Source organism: Wolffia australiana, chromosome 7 (assembly GCF_029677425.1).
Source record: "Wolffia australiana isolate 7733 chromosome 7, ASM2967742v1".
Lineage (NCBI taxonomy): Eukaryota > Viridiplantae > Streptophyta > Magnoliopsida > Alismatales > Araceae > Wolffia > Wolffia australiana.
In genome coordinates this window covers 2,432,993-2,449,197 of record NC_135841.1, presented here as the reverse complement: position 1 = coordinate 2,449,197, position 16,205 = coordinate 2,432,993, and the positions used below count along the sequence as shown (strand labels likewise).

Sequence of the window (16,205 nt, the reverse complement as noted above, 5' to 3'; positions counted from 1 at the left end):
ATAGATCTGCTCAAGTGTGCAACCTCTAAATGTATCCATACGATCCTCAACACCTTGAATCTCATCTTTCTCATCGACGAGGCCCGTTCTACCTCCATTGTCATCGGTATGTTGTTTCGATTGCATCAGGCATGGAGAGGGGTGTCGGAAGAGGGGAAAAGAAGAGAAGGCCCCTGAAAAATTCTGGCCTAGGTGAATTTCGTTCAAGGCCTTTCCTTATTTATACTAATTGAGAATTTTTCATAAAAACCCCCAAAACTTAAGTATATCTGTTAAGGATTGATGCACTAACCATGGGCCTAAGGCCATGTAACTGTAATAGAATCATTAGGGTATTAATGGAACTGCTAACTCCCCTTAGAATGCTGCTAATGGACCCCTGGAAGGCCCATTAGCAGCCCAGTAATGGTCCACTAAGGGCCCATCACAATCCCACTAAGGGCCCATTAAGGGCCCATTAGTGAAGGCCCACTAAGGGCGGGAATATCAGGCCCACTGAGGGCCTGATATGTTCTGGGCATGTCCTGGACCCTCCAACGGTTACTTTTTCAAAAGGTAACCATCGGAGGGTTTCTTGTTTAACAAGTAAGACAGTTACTTGTTAAACAAGTAACCTCTCTTTTGAATTTGAAAGGGCCTAGTGCCCTGGATTTTTTGTGTATAAAAGGGGAACTCTTGGCAGTAATAGACCATCTTTTGTGCCCCAACTCTGGTGTTCATCTCTCTCTCTCTCTCTAATTTCTCTCTCTAGCTTTCTCTCTCCTCAGACTGCTCCATTTCACAATATCTTCCGAGTGTCCCAAAAACCATTTATGTGTGACCCTCTAGGCCCATGTATCAGTCTAGTTAACGACTCCAATGGCCCAATAACCTTTATTGGCCTTCCAAACTTATTAACTATATCATCATATAGATTAACTAACTTTAGATCGATTTAACCCAATCGATAGGTCGAATCTCCAACATGTGGAGTGCCAGGCTATACCTCATGTTCTAGAAGATACAAAGGAGTATGTATCGACTCACTCATGGAACCTGTTTGTCATCGGTTACTGTGTACGTATAATACCTCATCCACTTGACGTGCCTTTGACAACTTAGGGTATAGTCAACTATCAAACCCTAATCGGACATCCGAGTTAGTACTGATGCATTCGAAAATCATCATAGAACTATTCTCCGATATTTCACTGCCTTGGCCAAGGACTTCATCACATCGTCTTCCTTGAGTTGTTATCTGTTATACCGAGAGTGGACGATCCCATCTTGACCACTCAATTGTCTTCGTGAACTTCTTGATGTACCCGAACTAAGGCCGTTTAGAATCCCATGATTAGAGACTCATTGTCCATAGTCCATAGTCCAAGACTCATTCCTATTCGTGAACGTCTTTGGTGTCTCACGTCTAAGGACCACTTACACAACCGTGATGTGAATCAACCTGATTGACAGTTCATTATAATACCATTCAGGGATTCATACTGGATCAATTCAGTGAACTCTTTCCACTAAAGAGCACCCACTATCTATCCTTAGTGTCTCCGCACTAATGGCTATGGGCCGGCCGTACTCATCATATGAGTAAGGCTAGATAGTATTATTCTATCTGGATACTTTGATGTCCCTCTTGAGTATCCTTCGAATAGGAATGTTTAGAACACATGCTAAAAGACTAGTGATCTCCGCATATACGATCTCATCACAATTCTCTAAGTCCGATCATGTATTCATGGACTTCATTATAAATGTCACACGTGCACTATAATGAGTATATTCGATTAATGAACATAGAACTAGATGTGGAATGTGTGATTGGCTTGCCGGCCACATATATTTCCATCAAGCCTCACCCCACTGAATCATACTCTGAAACTATTAAGACTCCACATTAGCGAGATGTTATGGTTGTTGAGTTCTATGCTCTCTTCGACAATGTCACATGGGTCCTTGTCGCCCTAAATCACAATATCGTGTTCTTAGTCGTAAGTATATTTATTGCCTCAAACTCTCTTGTTGATTTTCATGATACCTTAGGCCATTTTGTTTTGGTTACTTAAATTTGCCTTTTTCTTTCCATAGCTGTAATCCATTAGTGGATCATACATCAACTGGACTTCTCTATTGCCTCATTGCACGTCAGCGTTCAAGAAATGGTATATATGAGAACAACCTCCTGGCTGCTCTAACCTCGATTTCCCTTGCATATTTGCCTTGTTTGAAAGTTCCTTCATGGTTTGAAACATGCTGCATGGGCTTGGTTTACCAAGCTTTCCACCTATCTTTTTTTTTCGCATCGGTTTCACTAGCCCTCGCACTTATTTTTATCTCTTCTTCAAAATCACCCCCACTTATTTTCTATATCTTCTCAAATTCATTAATGATTTTCTCTTCATTGGTTCTGATCACCGAGATGTTAATGATATTTTTAGCTCCCTTTATTGAGTCTTTGCGCTCTATGATCTTGGTCCCCCCATTTCTGTGATATTGAATTACTTTCTCATCACAATGGTCTCGTTCTCTCTCAATCCCAATACATTTCCACTTTTCTATGTGGAATTGCAAACGTACCACTACTCATGATTCTCCTTCCATTAATACCTCTGAACCTTGTGATTTCACTTTATATCGTCAAATTGTGGGTTCCTTGTAATATCTAACTCTTTCATGCCCTGCATCTGCTATGTAGTTAATAGAGCATGTCAATACATGTATAGTCCGTTACCTATCATCTGTTACATTACCTAAAGGACACCATAGACGGTAGGCTTCCATTTTATACTGACTTTGACTCTACCTTAAGTGACTTTGATGATGCAGATTGGGCAGGTGATGTAGAGGATCATCAGTTGACCAGAGGGTACTTAGTTTTTCTTGGTTCAAAACTGATATCTTGGAACTCCAAGAAGAAGCAAACTATTTCCATACCCTGTACTGAGTCAGAATACAAATAGGTGGGAAATGTTACAGCAGAAATAACTTGGATTCAATCGTTAATGTAGGAACTTTGCTTCCCATTAACCAGCACTCCAATTCTTCGGGGTGAAAATCTTGGGGCTACCTATCTTACCAAAAATCCAGTATTTCACACTCGCACCAAACATGTGAAAAGTCATCTTCACTTTTTTCATGAACGTGTCGCTGCAAAGCAACTTCAAGTCATGTTTACGTCCAACAAGAATCAACTTGCAAAAATCCTCACCAAGAGCCTACCCAAGCAACCATTTCTTTGACTTAGATTCAAGCTCAATGTGATCCCCCTCATGAGCTTGCCAGGGTGTGTTAAAGCTGATAAGGATGTGTCTAACTCATGGAAAACATTGCATACCTCATCTTAATGGTCACTCCAATAGATTTTTCTAGGAGAAATCAATCTATTGTCTCAGATTGATTTCTCTCCACAACAATCAGCTACCATTTTCATTATATGTATCTCACTCATGTAAAATGAGGGTCATGGCAATATTGCGCTGCTTCCTCTCGTGGTCCCCTCTCCTCACTTGTCCCTCTCTCACTCTCTCCCTCTTGATTTCGCACAGTCTCCATATCTCACACTCTTTCCCTCTTGACTTGTCACAATCTCCCCTTCTCACGATCTCTCCCTCGCGATTTCTCACAGTGCTCACACATTCTCTCATTATCTTGTTCTCACTCTCCCTCTCCTTCTATAACTCTCTCAGTCACTCTCCCTCTCTTTCTATAACTCTCTCAGTCACTCCCTCTCTCCTCTAACTCTCCCTTTCTCACTCTCATTCTCTCTCTCTCATTATTTTCATCTCACTCTCATTTTCTTCCTCCCTCTCTCTCTCATTATCTTCCTCTCACTCTCCGTCTGCCCCTTTTACTATCTCACTCTCTCCGCCTCCCTCTCTCATTCTTACGCTCTTTCACTATCTCATATATTCCTCTCACTATCTCATATAAAACACTACTACAACACCCGATACAACATTCAGATGAAATCTAGTTAGATGCACTGAGATGATCGAGTAACCCTCACACTGACTTTCACGTTGACTGGTCAACATGACCAGCCAAGACCGAACAGGACCAAGACTGCACCGAACTACAGGTCTAGGTTTAGTTTTTCAGTAAAACCGGACCGAAACCAGAATGTGTTCTTCCTTAAACAGGATTGATAGGCAAGGGCTGAGCAGAGAGTACTGAAATTGGCCAAGGAGTTTCCTTGAAGTTTGGACACACGAAGTTGCTAAATTGAACCAACCTAGTCAATGACGAGTCTACTAAGTTGAGTTGACCGACATAGTAGATAGATAGATAGATAGATAGATACATATATATATACACATAAATAGATAGGTGGATAGAAATAGATAAATCGATATAGATAGGTAGATATATACATAGATATATATATATATATATCTGGGTGAATAGTGACATATAGGTAGATATATATAATATCTATAAGAGAGAGAGAGATAGGCAGATAGATGGATAGATATAAGAGAGACACATATAGTGATTAATAGATAGAAAAACTGAGATGGGGTGGTTTGAGGGTGATATGTCTGGATAGATGGATAGAGATGGAGAGTGATATACATAGACTAATAGATGGATAGAGATAGAGACATGAAGAGAGACAAAGAGATGCAAAAAGAGGGAGAGGCATATATATTCATATATATATATATATATATATAATGAGAGAGACAGAGATGAATAGATATATGAAGAGAATAAGAAAGACAGGGAGAAACATAGAGATAGATTAACAAAAAATAGAGAGAGACAGAGATAGAGAAGGGAGAGAGATGGATAGACAGAGATATAAATAGGTAGAGAGAAGAGAGAGAGCCGTATATATAGACATAGAGAAAGATTGAGAGAGGCAGAGTGAGACATATAGATAGACAGAGAGAAATATAGAGAGAGACAGAGACCGGCAGATAGATAGATAGAGAAAGATAGAGCGACAGAGAGAGACGGATAGATGGAGAGAAAAATATAGAGTGACAGAGAGAGATGGATAGATGGAGAGAAAAATATAGAGTGACAGAGAGAGATGGATAGATGGAGAGAAAAATATAGAGTGACAGAGAGAGACGGATAGATAGACAGAGAGAAAGAGAGGAGAGAGACGGAGAGAAAGAGAGAGAGAGAGATGGATAGATAAACAGGGAGAAAGATAGAGAGAGACGTAGAGAGAGATGTATAGATAGACAGAGAGAAATATAGAGAGAGAGAGAGAGGGACAGAGAGAGACACGGATAGATAGACAGGGCGAAAGATAGACAGATATGTAGAGAGAGATGGATAGATAGACAGGGAGAAAGATAGAGAGAGACAGATAGATAGACAGAGAAAAATATAGAGAGAGACAGAGAGAGAGAGACGGATAGATAGAAAGTGATAAATATAGAGAGAGACAGATAGATAGACAGAGAAAAATAGAGAGAGAGAGAGAGACGGATAGATAGACAGAGAGAAATATATAGAGAGACAGATAGAGAGAGACGGATATATAGAAAGAGAGAAATATAGAGAGAGACAGATAGATAGAAAGAGAGAAATATAGAGAGAGACAGATATATAGACAGAGAGAAATACAGAGAAAGAGAGAGAGAAGGATAGATAGACAGAGAGAAATATAGAGAGAGACAGAGAGAGAGAGACATATAGATAGACATAGAGAAATATAGAGAGAGGCAGAGAGAGAGAGAGATGGATAGATAGACAGAGAGAAATATAGAGAGAGACAGAGAGAGAGACGGATAGATAGACAGAGAGAAATATATAGAGAGACAGATAGAGAGAGACGGATAGATAGAAAGAGAGAAATATAGAGAGAGGCAGAGAGAGAGAGATGGATAGATAGACAGAGAGAAATATAGAGAGAGACAGATAGAGAGACAGATAGATAGACAGAGAGAAACACAGAGAAAGAGATAAAAATAGAGAGAGTAGAGCTGGAGGACCGAGGACAAAACCTTCGTCCATTCAAAAATTATCATCCAGAGCAACGGACGGATGACTGAACAGAGGGCTATCTGTCATACGTCATTTGTCATCCGTCATTTGTGACGAAGGACAGATGACAAAAATGACAGACTAAAAGTGGCAGATGACAGATGACTTTTTTCCAATTTATACAATATATTAATTAAAACCTCTAAAATGACGAGAAGGTAAGTTAGCGGCGAGAAGGCAAGCCCCGGGCTAAATCGATGCCGTGGGGTGGTGGAGATCAAGATCTCCCGTGGCGAGCTAGCGATCTCCACCACTAGATCGACGCCGGGGCCATGGCGGCGCCGCCAGCGCGCCCTGACGACGGCGCTGGCGAAGGCGGTGAGGAAGAAGGCGCCACCGGTGGCCACTCCGGCAGAGAGAAGGTCCACCAGTGGATGACGTGGCCCTCGGTGCTGGCCTGGGTGGTGACGGAGAAGCCGACGAACATGAAGTCGTTAACAAATCAGGAGAGGTTGATGGGGAACGTTAAAAAAGGCCCCCGTTCCATCGTCTAAACGTCCGTTATCCGTACCGTTTTATTGAACTGACGAATGACAGAACGGGACTGATGACTGAGTTGCGACGATGACGAAACTGTGACGAATCGGACGAAAAAAACTCCATGGACGGATAACGGAACGGAAGTGTGTTCCGGCCCGTCCGTCCGTTTGAAAACGTCATCCGTTTCCGTCCAACAGCTCTTAGAGAGAGAAAGATATAGAGAGAGACACACACAGAGAAGTAGAGAGATAAGAGAGAGAAGAGAGAGAAGAGAAAAGAAAGAGAGGGAGAGAGATTTAAAAATGGGCCGGTCGTCTTTGAACATTAAAGCTTCCAAGGGCGGGTAATGACTCTACAGTGAAGCTGCTCCGACGGGGGAGAGCGGAGCTCCACGACGATCGGTAATGGCGGCGATGATCGGAACTTTCCATGGCACGAACGTCTTCCTGTCCAGGAATCTTGTTCCTCCGGAGATGTTTGATGCTCTCCACGACGCCTTACGCCTCAACGGAGCTCGAGTCTTCCTCTGCTGCGATCCCTCCCGGAACGAGGCCAACGATTACCATGTCATATCCTCGCAGGATCATGTGAGTTGATCCAAAACTGTATAATCTGCTCTGATTGGACCTTAATCTTCGGTGTTTTTCTTGTTTTATGTCCAAGGCCGCTGAATTGACGGTTCCGCGTTTGAATATTTTCAGGAGAAGTTCGCGGATCTCAGGGCCAAGGGCTGTAATCTTCTTGGTATTTAAAACTAAATAACGAACGATGTTTCTGAATGACTTTTACTTATCTTGATCCGACATTTTTTGAACGCCAATTCAGCTGTCGTTTGAATATTTTCGTGGATGCCAAGAACTTTGCTCATAATTTTATCCGAACAGGTTTTTTCATTTTTACTGTTGAGTTTTTTAAGATATATAATCCATCCAATAGATTTAGAGACATATCCTTGCTCCATTTGGATTGAATCTCTAGGGATGCTTTCATTGTACGATTAAAAAAAGTACTACTTTCCCTTCTCAAGTATAGAAATGTTCTCGGACTCGAAAAGGTCTTATCCTGTGTGCCACCCATCTGAAGACGATTTTCTTTTGCCTGCATCGTGATAATAGAAAGTTGGAGCTGCGTCTGACGTTTAAGAAATAAGAAATTATAAATGTGTTGTGATTTCTATTTCGTTTGCTTATTTCGTATTTTTCTATATAGATACAATTAGGAATTTTATCTTCCGCATAAAGATGCAATCTGTTACTTATCGAGCCCACATCATGTCAGGACCGCATTGTGTGCTTTCTTGTGCTAAAGAACGAAGAGTCCTGCCCAAGCAAGCTTACACTTGCTGCCTTGCTATGGATGGTGTCAGAGTTCTTGCGTCCGGCTTTGACAAAGAGGAAAAGGTGACCGATATTCTGAAAAATGTTTTAAAACGCATGGATGATCTAGTTATCTTTCATGCATTATTAATCTTATGGTAAGCATAGGAGATACAATCTAATGTTCCCCCAAAAGTTGAATATCTTTAGTGATCTTGCTGTTGGATATGGACAATCTTGGAAAAAATTAGCTAAATGAAGCATACGGCTCTGAGAGAACAGATTCACGTCTGTTGGCTATTCTATTGATGTTATCTTCTGTCTTAACGGTTACTACGATTCATGACCGATCTTCCAACGTGGTATAGATTGTCTTTTGTTCGTACAATCCATTTTTGAAAATATTCGTAAGGATACTTTGCTGTTAAGCCCTACATAGTTCCCGATTATGATTTCTATCAACTTACTAAGGGGAAATTATCCTTAACCTTTTTCCTCTCTAACACCAAAGTACATATTCTTCTTGCTGGATTTGTATCTTCCGTCTTGTAGGTTGGAACTCACCTAATTTGTTCACTTTTAGGTTAAGATTGAGCAATTAGTGACTGCAATGGGTGGAATTCTGGTTCAAAAGGCAGCGCTAGATGTAAGCTTTGTAATCGCTAGAAATGTTCTGGCTGCAAAATACAAGGTGAATCCTTCTTTCTTTACACTTCAGGAACAGTTTAGTATACCATGCGATAATGTTTTGAGCTAATTCAATTTTTTTTTGGGATAATCTAGAAGATCTATGGAAAATTTTTCTGACATGTTATCAAACTTATGAGTGTGAAAATTTCACCCTATCGAGTCACATGTTATGCTGCTATCTCAACTATTGGAGGGATATGAAATCTCTGACTTCACGGAGAAACCTCTGTTTAAGTTTTCACCAAAGATTAGTCCACAGTATTCCTCTTGTTATATCATAGTCCATACATAATATGGTGGATACTCTCTCTCTAGAACGCAGCCACATCCTGAAAACTCTCTTGCTGCCGTTGGCGATATTGATGATGATGTTGACTGGTTAACAATTTAAGGATGATACCTGTCAACGTTCAATTCAACAATCCTGGTGTCAGTCATCATCGATCCCAAAACATTGTCAATAGCAATGTCATCATTTATGCGACGATGGTGGTTGGCATCTGCTTCTGTCTTTTGGGTCACCAAATTGATGTTGTCATTGACAGGACATTGGCACTGTTGTCAACGTCAGTGTCATCTTCAAGGAAACAGTCAATATCAGCGAGAGTTGATGACATTAACGATGATCTTGATGTTGATGAATGCGGAACCCAATTATTTATTCGTTGGATTTAATTACTGTTTTCCATTGTGAGTGCAGTGTCAACTGTTTAAGTCCTTATCCTTAGATGCCAAACTAATCAATTATGGAAAGGCCTACCTGTGACTGAGCAACGTCTTAGCATCTGCAAGTAACGGATCAACATGGAAAATAGTCCATTCTCAAGGTAGTCGCAAAAAAAATTGTTGAACTCTCATCTCTTAATTTCTTTCTTTTTAGACGTAAAAACTTAATGGAGCATTAGAGCCTTGGTATGCCTTATTCAGGTCAATGAACCATTTGTTTCTAGTAAACCTAAAAAAATGAGGTTCCTTTGTGTAGCTTCTATTTCCAACACTTCTATGATCAGAACTACTCTGCACCAATGTTAGCGTCAGTTATGAAGAGAGCTCCATTTCAGAATTCTCTTCAAGTTTCAGAACTTCTGGTTATTTATTTTATTTTATGAACTTTTTGCCTCCTTTTCTTACGGTATTCTCCTAATTTCTAGTGGGCTATGCATATACTTAAGAAGCCTTTAGTCAGCTTGAGCTGGTTACACCAGTGCTGGGCAGAGCACCGGGTTGTGCCACATGATCCTTACAGAATTCTTCCTTTCTCAGGCTTGACCATTTGTGTGACGGGCATCCCTGCAGGTCATTTGACCAAAATCTAATATAATTTGTTCTGATGCTTATTCAATCTAACAGAGGTCTATCTGAGCGTGTTTCCGTATTTATTTTTTCAGATGAGAGGGAAAAAATGAAAACGTTGATCACTCAGAACGGTGGCAAGTATTCTGCTGATCTTACAAAGAAGTGCACGCACTTGATTTCAGACATATCCTTTTTCTTAGATTTTTTGAATTTGATGTATCCTCTTGTCTTCTTTGGATAAGCGTTTCCAGTAATTGGATATGTTTTGGTACATGAGTTTTTATGATGAACGATTCCTTCATACGCTTCCATGTGTCTCTTTCATTTGGATGTTCACATGTTATTTTCTATCATCCTTGACATTCTATACGCCCCAGAAGGTGACAAGTATATGGTTGCGAGGAAATGGGGCAATATTTTTCTTGTTAACCGTAAATGGTTCCACCAGTCAATCACTGGGAAAGGTGAATTTTTTGCTGAAGTATTTCTCCATTTGGGTTTATTGAATGCAATACTTTTACTCAAGGGTTAAAGAATAATCAGTTATTTATCAAATCATACTTGTTCATATGTGCAGCTTGTTTAGATGAGAACCATTATCCTGTTTCTCGAGCGCCTATTCCACCCATTAAGCCGAGAAGCATCATGAGGGACCAAGCCTCACAAGATCAAAGCATCAGGATGTCTGAATCCGCCATGTCAGCATGTTTTTCTGACTTTGACGCTGCGACATCGCAGATAGCATCCTCCAATCCATCCGACAGTAATAAGTTTCGGACAGAGGATGGAGATTTGGTCGCTAATTCCACAGGAGATGGGCAAAAGTTCCCGTGCAGTGTTGCTAAAGACTCAGAAGATGAAGACAATGACTTGTACCTTTCAGATTGCCGGATATTGGTCATTGGATTTGAAGGAAAAGACCAGCGCAAACTGGTGAAAATGATAAGGAACGGTGGCGGTACTCGTCACATGCTACTGACCGAAAAATTAACCCACATAATTGTAGGAGCTCCTTCAGAGACGTGAGTTTAAACTGCACTTTTTTCTAAACGCATGTTTTCAGGCTAATCTTTAATTTTTTCTCTTGACAAATTATTTTACATGAAAAGTTTAATAAAATGCAGAGAAAAAAAAGAGGTGAGGCATTTAGCAGCATATGGTGTGATTAATGTGGTCAAAGCTGTCTGGCTGGAGGATTGTGAAGCAATGAAAAAAGAAGTTCCGGTGTCTCAGAGACATAGTGCTTGTGATCTACTCCTACCAAGAGGTGTACTTAGCTTATTCATCGAGCCATTATTATTATCTTGGTCTTCTTTACTTTTCTTTCTGATTCAATTTTACATAGTTTTAGTCTTTATTCCCATGTGCCATCAAACGTTTCTTTCATCATTTGGACCCTTTTAATATGCAGAAGCCGCATTTTCTTACAAAGTATCCACCTCCTCTGTGGCTCCTGAAACAAATAACGTGAAAAACATGAACTCCGTTTCTCGCGTGGGATCAAGTATGGCACACTTTGGAAATTGCTCGAAAGAAGGATATCCTTCGGCAAAGGCCCTTCTAAGGGATGCATCTGAAGTCAGTGTGATGGAAGAAAATACTTCAGGTTCAAAGAAGAGATCAGGGTTGAAAAGCGAACCAAACTGTGGAAGAAGTGCAGAAACTTGGCACTCCAGACTGCAGTCCAATTCTAATGCTTCTGGTACTCCGAAGAGAACTCAAAATGTTTTTGATGGACTGAGATTTTGTTTCTCAGATTCATTCCCGAAAGACAAGGTACCTATATCTGGATAAGTTTTATTTCTTGTTTTTCTTTTCATTCTATTAATGGAAAATGCAAATCGCATTTCAGATTACTAGAAGTAATATCCCGATCAAGTAGATATCAATCAGATATTGGTATTTTCCCTGTGATAATCATTTATAGTTGCTCTAAACAACTTCTTGGTCTCCTAAAATCAAAGAAATTTAACTCGCGTAGTAACCGACATAGAAACGAATAAACAAGAGAAACGCCAAACTGTCTGAGCACTGATACTATCCGCATGGATGTTTAGGGGCTAGGTTGATGATTTAAGCCCACTAAGGCAATTTTAATAATTTCCCTTTACTGTTTTTTTTCTAAATTGATTTAGCCCTCGAACCTTGTCATGGGCAGCAAAGAATGTTGAATGGAAGCTTCCACTTGTCTCCCTCAACACTCTGTCATCCTGTCCCCCATGATGATTACTCTTTCATTGTATCTTCAAGCGGCTCGTCTCTTCACTGCCCCCTCAGATAAGAGGGAGATAGGGAGGGAGGGAGGAAGGGAGAGAGAGATAGAATCCAATGATCTTCATAGTATCTGACTGCCTTAATGACCAACAATCGGAAACCATTTTATTGTCACTGATGTGGTATTGCTTTATCCTTTTAGAGGGCAGAAATTGAAGAGTGGATTGCCGAAGGTGGAGGGCTCTTGGTGGCCCGTCCTGAAAATGCAAAATATGTTATCCAATCTCATGGCGCAAGCAGATTATCTTCTTATCATCATGCAGTCCATTCCCTGAAAACCACAGTTTCCAGTCATTGGATTCGTTTCTGCCTTCAGGTTTTCCCCCAAAAACTGTAACTTGTTTGTTCTGTCTGATTCATTTTCTCTGGGTTTCTGATCAAATTTTTTAACTTGGATGATCATTGAGGTACCTTGTTTTTACTTAAATATTTGTTTTCTTATAAAATATTATTTCTATTATAGGAGAAATGCCTACTCGACATCGGAAGCCACGTGCTCTTCTCTCCATTACCTTGTCAGATTCCACTGGCCGGATTCGAGGAAATCCGATTCTGTGTCTCCCAGTATGAAGACAAGGAAAGGCTCTTGCTGAGGAATCTGTGCTTCACTCTGGGAGCTAAGTTCACAGAGAAATTAACCAAGAAAGTTACCCATTTGATTTGTAAATTTACCAGTGGGCCCAAGTACGAAGCAGCTTGCACATGGGGCATACAATTGGTGACCGCTGAATGGATCAGCGAGTGCATTAAACAGGTATCTTCTTCCTCTGCTCCCCAGATGAGTATCTATGAATTCGTTGGGCATTGTACGCATGATCTATGAAACCATATTGTATGCATATGGATGGTGCTCTGGCATCATTAGGCCACCATTATATTGTACACTATGAAACCATATTGTACGCTATGGTCTTCATATTCTTTCCATCACTATATTTCATGTGTTGTTTACCAATAAATTATCGTTATATCTATTTTATGCAATCATGGATGTCCGATACTCATCTACTTTTTCACTCTTCCGTTTATGATACCACGTGTTAGCTATCTATTGATGCCACATGGTTCTTGCTTGTTATTTTCACCATTATAATGCTATCTATTTCGTTTTATTTGATATCAATGCTATTTATCGTCTTGTGGCGCATCAGATCATCTGTGACATCATGTGCAACCTACTAGCGCTTACGATTCCCATGCTGTTTATTATGATCATATCATGTAATTTGGCTTTTTTGCTTGTGAGTTCCCATTATAATTCGATATCACATGTTGATCATCCACTTCATGTCAATGCCCCAATCATCGTGCATGAACTCAAGTGGTAATGGAATCATATTGTATAAACTTGCATGCCACTATGGCATCATATGGATGTCTTGTAATTCACATCGGAGGTCAGACTTTTCCCCACCCCGTTTGATCACATGCCATCCATCCATTGCCACCACATGATGTCATATCTTTCAATTTATGTGATCATGTTTTGTTTCATCTCGTTTTCTTGTTTTATGTGATCATGCATCAACTCTCATGCTACTTACTGTGGTTATATGATCATGTGTTTAAGGCTGGTGGGCGGATGTGGGGCAATGGTTTAGAACGGACAGAACATGACCCAAAGGGCTTCTGTTCAGTCAACCATTTTGGTGTTTTCTACTTTGTTCCAAGTTAGACTGAATCAATGACGAACCGGATTTCAGGACGTTTGAAAATTGGAGATACTGAGCTGGGTTTTATGATAGAACCGACAGGAACGGGATGGAAAAAGAGCAGCAATGGGGTTACGTTTCGCTCCCGTTTCGAGGTCAGGACAGATGATTGATGACGGATTAGATTCTGTCCCGTCCTGCCCGTCGTCCATCCACAAGCTTAACTCATGTTATCTGTCAATTGAGCTGATTTATTGATGAAGGAGGGACAGAGAATGAAGCAAGCAGTAGAAAACAACAAGAAAAGCTGTATTTTTCATATGCGGTAACCATACATTTAAATAGCAGTTCTATAACGGCTAGTTTTTAACTAGCCGTTACTTACCCAATAATGGGCTTTCCCGAAATGGGTAAGTAACCCAATGGGGTAATGGGCTTAGTAACCCGGTACGAAAGTACATTACAAAAGTAATATTTTTATACATCTATCCAACATTATCCATTCCTTCACAAAATTTATGCCGTACATTCCATTTCTATTCATAATGCATTCCCGGTCAATCTTATCTTTTTACATGATTCCTTGTCAGTTAATGATTTAAATGCTTTTAATAATTGAATCTCAGAATATGCGGGTTCCCATGGATGGGTTCTGCCCTAGGGCTGCGCTGGATTCAGATGCCGGTCTATGCATTACAAGCCAATACCCCACACAAGCAGTTCGTATGATCGCTGGAGACGTTTCATCTCAGCCATCCAAGGAATCCAAAATCACAAAACCATTATTCAATGGTCTAGATCTCTCCTCGTTTCTTAGAAATATACTTTCTTGTTTCATGATTTTCATATCGTGTGCTGAAGGACGATCGCAAAGTAAAAGGCAAAGGCATTCGGAACTCGACATTGGTCAAGATCCACGATATCAGCCGGATGCCATTGAGTCAAACCGAGCTTGTTCTAACAGTAGCGCTGATGTGGCAGATGCCATCGAAGACCTACTGGCCCAATCAGATAAGGTAATGGCAGGACCTAATTATCCATATTTCTCCATCATCTCCTGTTTTTCCCATTGAAAAAGTAATTACTTCGTTATCCAACTAATCAACTGTGTTAAATCCCAAGGGAACGAAAATGGCGCTTGAAGAAGAGAGCTGCATTGGAGGCGTATCCTTGTGAACAATGAGTGACATGAGCGTTGACTTCTGAAACGTTGACTTTTCAAAGCTTGACCTTGACAGAAGATTTCAGACCTATTCTCCGGGGAATTTCATCATCGGCCGGGATCCTCCAGATCCTGGCCTTTCATTTCCGGTCCCAGACCGAACTGTGAGAAGGTAAGCTTCGTCGAAACACGAACCTGCAGTTTAGCGTTGACCAATGACTTTTAAAAACACTTGGGAATAGATTTGACGACGAAATGCCACGACGCGAAGATGCATTCAGTGAGACTCAGACGGAGTCCCAGGTTGTTATTTTCTTGAATGACCATTCTGACCTTTATTTTTTTTTTAGGTTTGTGTACTGACTCCTGTTTGTGGCAGGTGGTGTGGTACGAAGAGGATCTGTCGGGACGGCAGAGGATCATCGAGCGAGTCAGATCTCAAAGCATGGGATTGACTCCCGAGCCGAAGTAAAGCTCACAATTCCAGGTTTCATATTTTTATGAAAGCTTAAGCGAAATCCTTTTTCGATCATTATAATTTTTTAAAAAGTAGATTTCGTAAAAGAAACTTGTTGTCAGTTGTCCATTGCGACCATGCTCTACTTACAAATTACAAACCGACCCATCCTCTTCATCATCTCAAGCGCTGTTGACACATGGTGTGGATTGTCTCATGAACCCGAATTAAGCTCCCAATTTTTGGTCTCAATCTTTTAATAAAATTTAATCAAAATCCTATTTCAATTCTGATATTGTTTAAAAAAATGCTATGGAGAAAAAGTTATTCGTCTGTTAAAAGCATCCTGTATATTTGAAGGGGCCCTGTCTCGTCATCGTCTCAACGGCAGGTGGCGTGCAGGTTACTTGGTCGTAGGGTTTGCCATTTTTTGCCGAATATTGATACTGTGGGTTTTTGCTTCACGGGCTTACTGATAGTTTGATTCACATTTGGATCAAACAACAAACTGGTTCGAAATTGCAACCGATGTCTGAAAGGTGTGTGCAACTGACGACCTTTCCGCCAAATCATCCATTGAAGGTTTTTGAAATATAAATATCATCTACTATGTAAATATCATTTACTGAAGTACTTTTTTAATCTTTGATGTAGACAGATGATGACAAAATTTTCTTTTGACTCAGTAGTGAATTCATGACAAAAATGGAATCTTGATTTACTAAAGTTGATTGTTTTAACTCTTTTAATTTACCTTCTAAAACCTAGATTTTGACTTTAATTTCCAATTTTTAATGCATTCAAACTTTTAGGTTTTTCTGAACTGAATTCGGTCTTTGACTTATCCGAGACCACACCAAAGTTTGATACAGGGCAAAACTCGATAC

General features: G+C 40.3%; 1 protein-coding gene across 3 annotated transcripts; it reads left to right on the top strand.

Annotated features, from left to right (window-relative positions):
• Positions 1-6,813: 6,813 nt before the first annotated feature.
• On the top strand, positions 6,814-16,044 carry MEI1 (transcription coactivator). Of its 3 annotated transcripts, none has more exons than XM_078577656.1 (19): positions 6,814-7,058; positions 7,173-7,215; positions 7,750-7,871; positions 8,371-8,478; positions 9,629-9,773; positions 9,866-9,957; positions 10,144-10,237; positions 10,351-10,795; positions 10,898-11,040; positions 11,185-11,549; positions 12,190-12,363; positions 12,511-12,801; positions 14,326-14,491; positions 14,561-14,715; positions 14,822-14,863; positions 14,948-15,033; positions 15,104-15,164; positions 15,241-15,329; positions 15,679-16,044. In XM_078577656.1, the coding sequence occupies exons 1-19, from the start codon at positions 6,876-6,878 to the stop codon at positions 15,800-15,802; spliced, it is 2,928 nt and encodes a 975-aa protein (XP_078433782.1). In that variant the 5' UTR covers positions 6,814-6,875; the 3' UTR covers positions 15,803-16,044. The 3 variants fall into 3 exon arrangements, with proteins under 3 accessions (XP_078433782.1, XP_078433783.1, XP_078433784.1); XM_078577657.1 differs by having other exon boundaries at positions 15,241-15,348; positions 15,679-15,817; XM_078577658.1 differs by lacking the exons at positions 6,814-7,058; positions 7,173-7,215; positions 7,750-7,871; positions 8,371-8,478 and adding an exon at positions 9,174-9,304.
• Positions 16,045-16,205: the final 161 nt, after the last annotated feature.